This window comes from Oryctolagus cuniculus, chromosome 12 (genome assembly GCF_051225735.1).
Source record: "Oryctolagus cuniculus isolate XC-2025 breed Fujian yellow rabbit chromosome 12, ASM5122573v1, whole genome shotgun sequence".
Classification (NCBI taxonomy): Eukaryota; Metazoa; Chordata; class Mammalia; order Lagomorpha; family Leporidae; genus Oryctolagus; species Oryctolagus cuniculus.
This window is the reverse complement of record NC_142878.1, coordinates 106,050,554-106,063,805: the sequence shown is the minus strand read 5'-3', so window position 1 is coordinate 106,063,805 and position 13,252 is coordinate 106,050,554. Positions and strand designations below refer to the sequence as shown.

Genomic DNA, 13,252 nt, shown 5'->3' with positions numbered 1-13,252 from the left:
TCAAGTGTAATACAATTCTCTTTATTAAAAATAATTTACAGCATCAGTAACATATACACAATTGTCATCAACTGGACTTTGCCTCCAATATATTTCTATACAATACTTAACATTATTGAACTTACAACTGTTACACTGTTTTGTTGGCTTTAAATAATAGACAATGATTTATAGTTACTTCAGTGAAATACATGGTCTCGTAGCCACATATTATGTGTAAAACTGATAGAAACATCGGCACTATTGTCCATCGGGGGAAACCCATGGAAAACGCTGTCACGTCCACCCCCTTCCCCTTTCGTTACTCCAAACCAAACTGAGGGTCAACAGCCAGGATTTTAGTATCTTCTAAATCTACAGGCAGAAGAAAGGGTCTTTTAATTCAACCCTAGAAAAATGTCAGTCAAGTAACTTTTCTCGCGTCACTCATCACAGAGAAAGTGGACACAACCACCTCATTACAGTACGTGCCAACAGCCGCAACTCCGAGGTTTCAGCCGCACCTGCTTTGTTTTGGTACACCTGCTGTCCGAGTACCAATGGGAACACTGAGCGATCTGACAGGCTTCTGACAGCTCTCATTCAAGTGTCAGCAGATGACAGAGCCGGACAGGGCCACTGCCATCGTGGGAACCTCTGAGGGATAATGGCAACTCAGGGGCAGGATGACACTGTCGCTGACTTCACCTCTCAGGAGCAGCAAAACCAAACCAAGTGTGTAGCACAGTGCTGCTTACAAGACAACCTGCTGCTGTTGGTAATGACTCTGAAACTGAACTTCAAGTTCACAACACGGACCTGCTTCTCCTGTGCGCTTCTCCACTCCCTTTTGTAATACAGAATTACCCAGATGCAGTCACAGAGGAGGTAAGTAAAACAGTAAAAACCAGCAGATGCCACATCTCTGTAACCACAGCATTTGGCTAGAGGCAGAATTAGCAGGTACACACAGCTACGACTCTCCCCAACTTATAACCATGCTATTGAAGCTCTTGCTCCAACGTATACAAGCAGCTGATTAAGGGAACTGTGGTTTTGTTCCCGAAACACACGATTTGCTTGTATCACCACTGGACCAGCAGGCCTGGAGACGCCGACGTCTCCTTCACAGGCGGCCAGCGTCCCTCTCCCCGGGCTCAGCCATGATGACCAGCCCGTGCCTCTGCCTACAGACTGTATGTCGAGTGTGCCTTCCACAGACCCCACCCACCCACCTAATGTGGAATGACCAGTTTTTCAAAGCATGTAACAGGTATCTAACATTTAACTTGTCAATTCTCCACCCCAACTCCTGTTTTCACGTAAGCCAAACATACATGCACTGAGAGACACAGTAAATATGCAGAACAAAGCATGACTTCAAAGTACCAAAGAAAACACAAACATTTTACAGAAGGGAAACTGTCTTGATAAACTCATCCATCTTCCTGTTTAAATACATATTTGCAAAATACTCTCAGACACCATGATTGACTTTGTGCGTGGTTCTCAGTGGTCGCTGCCCACTGGCTGTGGTTCCAGCATCTTTAGCTTGTAGCACTTCTTCACTCTGAGCAGCGTGAGCTGACTGGGAACTGCACGGATGTAACTGCTTTCTATGTAAATCTTCACATACAGGAAAAATCACTACGACCCTGCACCTACTAAGCACGGCATCTTCTGGAGTTAACTGCCCACGCTTCTGCCAGATGGCGCGGCCCGCCTGCCGTGGTGGGCAGACTCGCGTGTCGGGAATACACGGCACTCGGCCACAACTGAAGTGTCTCGCCCTTACAGTCAGCTTGGATCACACCAGTAATGTAACAGAAATGAACAGAAACCACGCAACCTAGGCAAACAATGATTTCAAACCAACTTAAATAATTAAGAAACAGCAATACTTAAAAATGCCTACAGCTGAGCATCCATGTCCTTTAGGGTGAGTCACTTAAGAGTCTAGAGGGAACCAGCACAGAGCTTAATGGTTCAAGTTCTCTTTAGCAACTGAAAAACAAGTATGGAATTTCAGTTAGCAGTACCTAACTAGGTCACGGGGAGTTACAGCATCACAGAAAGTGAGCAAAAGAATCAAATCAAGTGGCGCGGCTCGCCAGAGGGCGTGCCCTGGGGGAGGCTCACCCGCGTGGTCGCTGCGCAGGGCCGAGCGGTCGGCTCTGTTCCGCTGCAGTCCCTCTCCACGGAGGACCTTGGCTGGGGTGGACAGAATGACTGCAACCTGGGGCAAGGTCATCCCTTGAATCTACGATAAACCTGGCTCATTCACAAACTAAGAATGCCAACTGTGTCCAGCGCAATGCTAGAAGGGAATTAATACACTTAACAGTCCTTTATAGGTCAGATACCAACTTCCACAGTTTCAGAGTCTAACCTCCTTCTATTCCAATGTGCTGATCTTAAACCAACAAACAGTAGCAGAGTTCACAGGAGCAAAGCTGAGCAGACAACTCCAGGTCACTCATACAGAAATCTTCAAGTTCAAACTCTGCCTTTATTTACAAATGGTCTGATAAAACACACCCCTCCCCATACTTACAGGTCTCTTCCACAACACACTTCACACGCTGATTTTAGCAATGTTAATAGCACCATTCAGATATGATTTAAAATCAAGAAGACTTCATTCAGTCCCTACGATGATTCGTAATCACTACATCCGTGGACGATAACTGAGTGCGCGGGGGCCACCAGCACCTCCGCGGCGGCGCCCGGCGCAGCGCAGGGCTCTCCAGCGCCACGCAGCAGTCTCTCCCCGATGGGCGGATACTATGAGAATTTTCGTGCCACGAAGTTCAATAAGCCTCCATGCTTGTACAATGTGACCTCCACATCATTTTCAAATGCAGCAATCATGTTGAATACTTTTCCAGAACTTGTCTTAAAAAAAAAAAAAAAAAAAAAAAAAGGAAGTGAGTGCTAAACCCTCAGTGCTACCTGTGCTCGGGCCGTCTGTTCTCACGGTCACTGACTACACCTGCCGCCTATGCTGTCTACCTGTGCTCGGGCCGTCTGTTCTCACAGTCACTGACTACACCTGCCACCTATGCTGTCTACCTGTGCTCGGGCCGTCTGTTCTCACGGTCAGTGACTACACCTGCCACCTATGCTGTCTACCTGTGCTCGGGCCGTCTGTTCTCACGGTCAGTGACTACACCTGCCACCTATGCTGTCTACCTGTGCTCGGGCTGTCTGTTCTCACGGTCACTGACTACACCTGCCGCCTATGCTGTCTACCTGTGCTCGGGCTGTCTGTTCTCACAGTCACTGACTACACCTGCCACCTATGCTGTCTACCTGTGCTCGGGCCGTCTGTTCTCACGGTCAGTGACTACACCTGCCACCTATGCTGTCTACCTGTGCTCGGGCTGTCTGTTCTCACGGTCAGTGACTACACCTGCCGCCTATGCTGTCTACCTGTGCTTGGGGCCGTCTGTTCTCACAGTCACTGACTACACCTGCCGCCTATGCTGTCTACCTGTTCTCGGGCTGTCTGTTCTCACAGTCACTGACTACACCTGCCGCCTATGCTGTCTACCTGTGCTCGGGCCGTCTGTTCTCACGGTCACTGACTACACCTGCCGCCTATGCTGTCTACCTGTGCTCGGGCCGTCTGTTCTCACGGTCACTGACTACACCTGCCACCTATGCTGTCTACCTGTGCTCGGGCTGTCTGTTCTCACGGTCACTGACTACACCTGCCGCCTATGCTGTCTACCTGTGCTCGGGCTGTCTGTTCTCACAGTCACTGACTACACCTGCCGCCTATGCTGTCTACCTGTGCTCGGGCTGTCTGTTCTCACGGTCACTGACTACACCTGCCGCCTATGCTGTCTACCTGTGCTTGGGGCCGTCTGTTCTCACGGTCAGTGACTACACCTGCCGCCTATGCTGTCTACCTGTTCTCGGGCTGTCTGTTCTCACAGTCACTGACTACACCTGCCGCCTATGCTGTCTACCTGTTCTCGGGCTGTCTGTTCTCACGGTCAGTGACTACACCTGCCGCCTATGCTGTCTACCTGTTCTCGGGCTGTCTGTTCTCACAGTCACTGACTACACCTGCCGCCTATGCTGTCTACCTGTGCTTGGGGCCGTCTGTTCTCACGGTCAGTGACTACACCTGCCGCCTATGCTGTCTACCTGTTCTCGGGCTGTCTGTTCTCACAGTCACTGACTACACCTGCCGCCTATGCTGTCTACCTGTGCTTGGGGCCGTCTGTTCTCACGGTCAGTGACTACACCTGCCGCCTATGCTGTCTACCTGTGCTCGGGCTGTCTGTTCTCACAGTCACTGACTACACCTGCCGCCTATGCTGTCTACCTGTTCTCGGGCTGTCTGTTCTCACGGTCAGTGACTACACCTGCCACCTATGCTGTCTACCTGTGCTCGGGCTGTCTGTTCTCACGGTCACTGACTACACCTGCCGCCTATGCTGTCTACCTGTGCTTGGGGCCGTCTGTTCTCACGGTCAGTGACTACACCTGCCACCTATGCTGTCTACCTGTGCTCGGGCTGTCTGTTCTCACGGTCACTGACTACACCTGCCGCCTATGCTGTCTACCTGTGCTTGGGGCCGTCTGTTCTCACGGTCAGTGACTACACCTGCCACCTATGCTGTCTACCTGTGCTCGGGCTGTCTGTTCTCACGGTCACTGACTACACCTGCCGCCTATGCTGTCTACCTGTGCTCGGGCCGTCTGTTCTCACGGTCAGTGACTACACCTGCCGCCTATGCTGTCTACCTGTTCTCGGGCTGTCTGTTCTCACAGTCACTGACTACACCTGCCACCTATGCTGTCTACCTGTGCTCGGGCCGTCTGTTCTCACGGTCAGTGACTACACCTGCCACCTATGCTGTCTACCTGTGCTCGGGCTGTCTGTTCTCACGGTCAGTGACTACACCTGCCGCCTATGCTGTCTACCTGTGCTTGGGGCCGTCTGTTCTCACAGTCACTGACTACACCTGCCACCTATGCTGTCTACCTGTGCTTGGGGCCGTCTGTTCTCACGGTCACTGACTACACCTGCCACCTATGCTGTCTACCTGTGCTTGGGGCCGTCTGTTCTCACGGTCAGTGACTACACCTGCCGCCTATGCTGTCTACCTGTGCTCGGGCCGTCTGTTCTCACAGTCACTGACTACACCTGCCGCCTATGCTGTCTACCTGTGCTCGGGCCGTCTGTTCTCACAGTCACTGACTACACCTGCCACCTATGCTGTCTACCTGTGCTCGGGCCGTCTGTTCTCACGGTCAGTGACTACACCTGCCACCTATGCTGTCTACCTGTGCTTGGGGCCGTCTGTTCTCACGGTCAGTGACTACACCTGCCGCCTATGCTGTCTACCTGTTCTCGGGCTGTCTGTTCTCACAGTCACTGACTACACCTGCCGCCTATGCTGTCTACCTGTGCTTGGGGCCGTCTGTTCTCACGGTCAGTGACTACACCTGCCGCCTATGCTGTCTACCTGTGCTCGGGCTGTCTGTTCTCACGGTCAGTGACTACACCTGCCACCTATGCTGTCTACCTGTGCTTGGGGCCGTCTGTTCTCACGGTCAGTGACTACACCTGCCGCCTATGCTGTCTACCTGTTCTCGGGCTGTCTGTTCTCACAGTCACTGACTACACCTGCCGCCTATGCTGTCTACCTGTGCTTGGGGCCGTCTGTTCTCACGGTCACTGACTACACCTGCCGCCTATGCTGTCTACCTGTGCTCGGGCTGTCTGTTCTCACGGTCACTGACTACACCTGCCGCCTATGCTGTCTACCTGTGCTTGGGGCCGTCTGTTCTCACGGTCAGTGACTATACCTGCTGCCTATGCTGTCTACCTGTGCTCGGGCTGTCTGTTCTCACGGTCACTGACTACACCTGCCGCCTATGCTGTCTACCTGTGCTCAGGCCATCTGTTCTCACGGTCAGTGACTACACCTGCCGCCTATGCTGTCTACCTGTGCTCGGGCCGTCTGTTCTCACGGTCAGTGACTACACCTGCCGCCTATGCTGTCTACCTGTGCTCGGGCCGTCTGTTCTCACGGTCAGTGACTACACCTGCCGCCTATGCTGTCTACCTGTGCTCGGGCCATCTGTTCTCATGGTCACTGACTACACCTGCCGCCTATGCTGTCTATTTTTCCTGGTTCTAATTCCAGACATTCTGCTCTGGAAACCCTTCTGCTATTTGGAAAACACTGAGATATACCTGACTCTGGGCTTCGTAGCTAAGTAGAAAAACAGAATCTTCATTCCTGATTCTAAATCACAAATGGCACACTGCGATAACCATAAATCAAGGGCTTTGGGCTGACTGCTATTTGGGGACATTACTCTATGTCCCTGATCTCACACCAACTCTGCCACTCTCCCTGAGTGGTAAAGCCACCCTCTCACCCCAAGCGCTCAGCCTGCTCTGCCTTCTACGTGAGTAGAGCACACGCCTGTGTTAAAGTTAGATCAGCACAGAGAGCCAAAAATCACAAAGCAGACGCTGACACAGGAGGCTAGGGTACTCCCCTCCATGTCTTCCTTGTTGCAGTGAGCATTCCATGTCCTCTGCTCCCAGAACATGACCCGCATGAACACGGGTGCAGGGTGCAGGACACGGCGCCGCCTCACACCACGCGACATGAACACAGGTGCAGGGTGCAGGACCCAGCGCCGCCTCACACCGCGTAACATGAACACAGGTGCAGGGTGCAGGACACAGCACTGCCTCACACCGCATAACATGAACACAGGTGCAGGGTGCAGGACACAGCACTGCCTCACACCGCGTAACATGAACACAGGTGCAGGGTGCAGGACACAGCACCATTTCACACCGCGCGGTGTGAACACGGATGCAGGGTGCAGGACACAGCGCCGCCTCACACCACGCAACGTGAACATGGGTGCAGGGTGCAGGACACAGCGCCACCTCACACCGCGCGACGTGAACACGGGTGCAGGGTGCAGGACACAGCGCCACCTCACACCGCGCGACGTGAACACAGGTGCAGGACACAGCACCATTTCACACTGCGCGACGTGAACACGGGTGCAGGGTGCAGGACACAGCGCCGCCTCACACCGCGCCACTTATGCCGGCGCTGGTACGCGACTCGCTGGGGCTGCTTCCCGCTCCAGCCAGCCAGCGGAGCGCAAGCGCAGACCTGAGGGCTGGGATATACCTTTACAGTCAGCGCAGTCCCAGGACAGAGTTCTTCAGGGAACGTTAAAGAAAACGTCTCTCTGCCGGACAGGCCCAAGGACTCTGCATTTTCTCCCGGAAGAAACTGAAGTGGAACTATGCCAATTCCGATCAGATGATCTTTGTGTATTTTTTCATAACTTTCAGCCAAAACAGCTTTCACACCCTGTAATAAATGAGTATTTCATTTCCTTTACTCACATTTGAAAGTTGATTTATTGAGCATTATAAAGGGGAAAAGATTTACCACGATCTTCCCTGAACACTTCACCCTCACACCCCACACTGGGACCGGGTTCCCAAAGGCTCTTTGCAGATGACTTCCTGCGCCTGAAGGAGCTCCCGAAGTTGTTCTGAGGCCGTCAGCCACCTCTCGTGCCCCCCTTGCAGTCAGGGCTCTGCAGATGGGGCGGCCTTCACAGCAGAGCTGAGACAGGTGAACTCTTACTTAAAAGGCAGAGGAAGAGGCCCCATCTGCTGGTTCCTGGCCCAAACACTAGCCCAGAGCAGACACTGGGAGCCGGGAACTCAGTCTGTGTTTCCCGCTTGGGTGGCAGGGACCCAACCACTTGCGCCTCGCTGCTGTCTCCCAGGAAGCAGAGCAAGCATCCAGCCCAGGCCCTAGGAAATGGAACGCGGGTGCCTCACCTGCTAGGATGAACGAATGCCCAACACGCTCTCTGAAATAGAATACTAAAATAAGGGCGTGATGAAGGTATGAACCCATGACAGGGAGGACAGCAGAGGAAATTCTCCAAACATTACAAACTAGAGGATAACTGATACAGCACACAAGGCTGAAATAATGGAATGAGGAGGCTGAGGCTAGGGAACAACACCCTAGGGTCTGAGTCACTTTATAGCAGGAACCCAGGCTAAGCCGAGAATCCAAAGTTCTTGGAAGACTGGCAGTACTGCAGTCTCAGAGCAGGGGTGGGGAACACAAGGGCTGCGAAATCACTTGGGCTGGCCCTGCCAAGGCAACCACAGGCAGGACTCGAAATTCAATAAATCTGCCCACAGATGATATCATAAATATCTAAAGCCCTCGGCAGAAACCGGTTCCGCACCCCGCCCCACAGTAAGGCGGGTCCCATGCTGGGAGGGGAACTGTCTGTTCTCCAGAGAACAAGCCCGAAAGGCTCTAATCTGGGTCTCACTCAGGCCTTTTAGGCCAGTTTACCTTAGTCCTGTCTTCCTGCTCACCTCTTCTCTCCCTCCAAAAATGCAGCACCACAGACACACTGCGTGCGTGCTCACGTGACGCTGTGTGCTTACTGTACTTTGCACATACAATGAATACAGTCGTTGTTAACACTGAAGACCCAGCGTTCGTCCCAATGGCTCTGCTGGGATCACCTCGGGACCGAGGCTCACTGGGCACAGGGACAGGCTGGCCTGAGAACACCAGGCTGGAAACAGGGGCGGCACAGGTGACTGTATCCTGAAATTCAGCCGTCTTAGAAGGCATCACAGGCACCCACAACCAGGGCTTAGCCCACAGCTCCAGGTGGACAAAAGCCAGCCATGGCTGGAGCTTGGGATCAGATTTTCATGTATAACTGTGGGGCTGGCCAAAGACCACTCACGGTATGAGGAAAGCTTCCCACAGAAAAACGTAAATGAGGGGTCGGTGCTGTGGCGCAGTGGGTTAGGGCGCCGCCTGCAACACTGGCATCCCATATGCGCATGGGTTCAAGTCCTGGCTGCTCCACTTCCAATCCAGCTCCCTGCTAATGTGCTTAGGAAAGTAGTGGATGATGGTCCAAGCGCTGGGCCCTGCACGTGGGAGACTGGGGTTGAGTTCTTGGCTCCTGGTTCCCACCTGGCTCGGCCCGGCTACTGAAGTCGTTTGGGAGGTAAAGCAGTGGACGGAAGATCTTTCTCTCTGTAACTCTGCCTTCCAAATAAATAAATCTTTTTTTAAAAAAAGTTGAGAAATGTTTAGAATAAAAGGAATCTGTAACTATCATTAACATTTGTAATACTTCTAAATAGTATCTCAGAAATAGTAGAGAATCTGGTTTACTGCTACAGCTCCTTAGGGTGTTTATATCTGGAGGAAGAAACTAAATCAAGGAAGTTCAAGAAAGCAGGCGGTGGATGAGATGGGCGCTGAGGGTGCACTTGGCAGCCTTCCTCCAGCCCCCGTGAGAACAGCTGGGGAACAGGAAGGGGCGGGCACACAGTCACATGACTGCCCCCCCGCACACCAGGGATACAGCAACAGAGGAACAGTCCTGGGAGAAAGGCTTTTCAGGCTCACAGGCACCACCACATCCTATTATTATACCGTAAGACAGATACTTCTGCCATACGGATTTTGTCACCTAAGAAAATGCTGAATTAAATTCAGATATTAAAATGCAGCCAGATCAGCACAAAATATTCTCCAAAACTGCTAGCAGAAAAAAATACATAAATACAAGGGGCCTACAAAAAATTCATAGAAAATGTGCATTATAAGAAAACTATGCATGGATTTCAAACTTTCTGCACCAAAAATAAACACCTTTTAGTTCATTTACCACAAACATTTCAAAGTACCCTAGCAATGAGGACTGAATAACCATTAAAAAGCCCAAGTAAGCAAAATGAATTTTTACAGGATGTTTCTGACAAAAGGGAGTATTAAAAATTATTTTGGGGCTGGCGTTGCGGCACAGCAGGTAAAGTCACCACTGTGATGCTGGCTTCCCATGTGGGCACCAATTCGATCCCAGCTGCTCCACTTCTGATCCAGCTCTCTGCTAATGGCCTGGGAAAAGCAACGCAAAATGGCCCAAGTACATGGGACCCTGCACTCATGTGAGAGACCAGAAGAAGCTCCTGGCTCCTGGCTCTGGCCTGGCCCAGTGCCTCTTGCAGCCAAGTGGGGAGTGAACCAGCGGATGAAGTTCTCTTTCTCCCTGTAACTCTGACTTTCAGATGCTAAGAAGTTTTAAGAACCAATACCAGCAAGTAGGGTCCTTTGGCAGCCCAGTCTCTTGAATTTCCAGAGCCGTATTTCTTCCCTGCTAAGATTATCAGTGGGATCCCTTCTTTCTGGTACAGCTCTGCAGCTTCAAATACATCCAGCTGTGGATCAAACACAAAGACTTAGTACACACTCCGCCCCAGGTCCGCAGCCTCAACGCGCGGTGTGCACCCTTACCGTCTGTCCTGATGGGAAATGAATGGTTTTGGGAGCTGGTTTTCCAATAAATTTATTGAAAAGCTTGATATTTGCAAATGTGCCTCTTGTCATCACAGCATCATTGCCTCTTCGGGCTCCGTATGAATTGAATTCACGGGGGGTAAGGCTACAATAAAATTCTCAGAGTCAGTTTTCACTCCAGATGGAAAATAATTACACAATAGGGAATTGTAAAATTTATCCAAAATTTTATCAACTCCATTAGACTGTGTTGAAGCAATACTCAGATGTGTATCTTAACTGTTTCATTGTTTCTCCAAAAGATATGGACTCTTAAAATACATATACCAGTGGCCGGTGCCGCAGCTCACTAGGCTAATCCTCTGCCTTTGGCACCGGCACCCCGGGTTCTAGTCCTGGCCGGGGCGCCGGATTCTGTCCCAGTTGCTCCTCTTCCAGTCCAGCTCTCTGCTGTGGCCCAGGAGGGCAGTGGAGGATGGCCCACGTGCTTGGGCCCCTGCACCCGCATGGGAGACCAGGAGGAAGCACCTGGATCCTGGCTTTGGATCAGCGTGGTGCGCCGGCCGCAGCAGCCATTTGGGGGGTGAACCAATGGAAGAAGACCTTTCTGTCTCTAACTCTGCCTGTCAAAAAAATAAACTATAATAAAATATATATACCATCCTTATACACTCCCCACAACAGAAAAATCTAATCACCTGTTACTACCAGATAGTCATTCAATATTCACATGGCCCTTGCTCTTCCCATACTACTTTTTGAAAGTTGGTCAGTTCAAATCAGCCTTCAAAATATAGTTCCTAAGTGTATTCAGCTGGTCTCAAGTCCCTTTTATCTGTGTGTCCCCTGCACTTCATCTGAAGAGACCGAGTCATCTGTTGGACAGCTCTCTGTATCCCGACTACGTTTACTGTATTCCCATGAACATGCTTTCTGGTCCCCTGAATTTCTTGTAAATCAGACGTCAGATCCAATGGCTCGAGAAGACCTGGACTTCAAGCGTTTGGCAACAAAGCTTCACAGGTCCTGCGTGCCCCTCAGGAGGCACCTGACACTGTCTCGGTCCCCGCTGTCACAGCCATGAATCATGACTGTCTATGCTGGCTGCGTCATCAGACCCTAAGATGGCGCTACCATAATTCACACATTCATCGTCCTCCCCACTCCCACCCCCTTAAAAACCAAAAAGATTTGTGGATTTTGAAAGTCAGATTTATAGGGATGGAGGGAGGGACAGAGAAAGATATACTCCATCTGCTGGTTCACTTCCCAGACGGTCTCAACAGCCAACGCTGGGCCAGGCAGAAGCCAGGAGCTTCCTCCAGCTCTCCCACATGAGTGGCAGGGGCCCAAGGACTTGGGCCATCTTCTGCTGCATTTCTCAGGCCATGAGCAGGGGGCTGGATCAGAAGTGGAGCAGCTGGGACAATAATCAGCAACCATATGGGATGCTGGTACAACTTTGTCAAATACACAATGCAGGGCCCTCCCCTTTTTCTTAAGGCTCCAAATCTTCAGGAAAGGTAAAATTTCCTTCAGCAATGATTTGGTTGTATTCATACATTTCATTCAAGAAACATTAAAGGCTTGAGTGCCTATCAGTTTTCAAAATTATGAGCTGGTTCCCTAACATCTTTCAAACGTAAGAAATTTAACTTTTTTTCCTTTAGAATCATCACCAACTGATAGATGAAAACACATTCCTCATGTTTCAAGTCGTTTCTAGTTACTGTTTTGTTGGTGCTCAATGCGTCCCATCTTTGAACAGTGACGAAGCCAAGCTGGTTCTAAAATCCCTGACAGAAGCCTGATGGTCTCTGACAGCTCCCTTGCTTCTGTCGAAGATGTGCAAAATCATCTTGGACATTTCCCAGTCCCAGATATGGAATCAATCAACCTCCAAGAACGGTTGCTATTATTGGGAATGGTATTTAGAAACCATAATACAGGGGCTGGGGGTGCAGCGTGTGGCACAATGGGTCACACTGGAGAGTCAGTTCGAGTCCCAGCTGCTCCCCTTCCGATCCAGCTCCCTGCTAATGCACCTGGGAAAGCGGTGCAAGACAGCCCAAGTGCTTGGGCCCCTGCACCCACGTCAGACCTGGATGGTTGCAGAGGTCATCTGGAGAGTGAATCAGCAGATGCAAGATCACCCTCTGTTTGTCTCTCTCTTTCTTTGCCTTTCAAATAAATAAATCAGTTAATCTTAAAAAAAAAAAAAAAAAAAAAAAAAGGAAGGAAGAAGGAAGGGAGGGAGGAAGAGGGGGAGGAAAGACTGACCAACTGACCACAGTATGGGTGAGTACCCTTAGTGGGGTGTTCACAGCTACTGAATTAGTAACTACAGAAATGACTTTAGGAACAATTAACAACCAACTTTTAGAAAAAAAAAAAAAAAATTTGAAAGTTAGAGTGAGAGAGAGAGAGGAAGAGACAGAGATCTTCCATCTGATGCCTCATTCCCCAAATGGATGCAGCAGCCGGGACTGGGCCTCTATCCAGGTCTCCCACATAGGTAGCCAGGACCCAAACACATAGGTCATCTTCCACTACTTGCCCAGGTACATTAGCAGGGTGCACCTGGGACTCAAACCGGTGTTCACAGGGATACCAGCGGCACAGGTGGCAGCTGAAACCACTGTGCTACATGCCAGCCCCAACAACCCAACTTTATTTAGCCTCTAATTTGGTTTCCCAGAGGCAACAATACTCTAAATGTGTACATTTAAATTTCTTACTTCAGGTCCACAGTGGTAGGGATGTTTTATTTTTAGGAAATGCAAACCCACAAGAATTACTGGATTAAATGAGCTAAGAAATTCATATCAAACATATACTATATATGAAAAGTGTGTATCCGAGAGAAATGGTGACTAGTTTTCTTTTATGGAAACTGTCACAATTATCATCAA

At 50.5% G+C, this 13,252-nt stretch overlaps 1 protein-coding gene across 6 annotated transcripts in view; it reads right to left on the bottom strand.

Moving 5' to 3' along the window:
- Nucleotides 1–13,252, bottom strand: part of IREB2 (iron responsive element binding protein 2) — a 61,772-nt gene continuing 48,520 nt past the window's right edge. For all 6 annotated transcript variants that reach the window (XM_089310794.1, XM_070054616.2, XM_070054618.2 and 3 more), the window contains 4 exons: nt 10,338–10,485; nt 10,139–10,261; nt 7,164–7,349; nt 1–2,874 (listed from right to left, as the gene is read on the bottom strand). In XM_089310794.1, the coding sequence (XP_089166920.1) occupies nt 2,764–2,874; nt 7,164–7,349; nt 10,139–10,261; nt 10,338–10,485 (568 nt within the window). In that variant the 3' untranslated portion in view covers nt 1–2,763. The remainder of the gene's footprint in view (nt 2,875–7,163; nt 7,350–10,138; nt 10,262–10,337; nt 10,486–13,252) is intronic.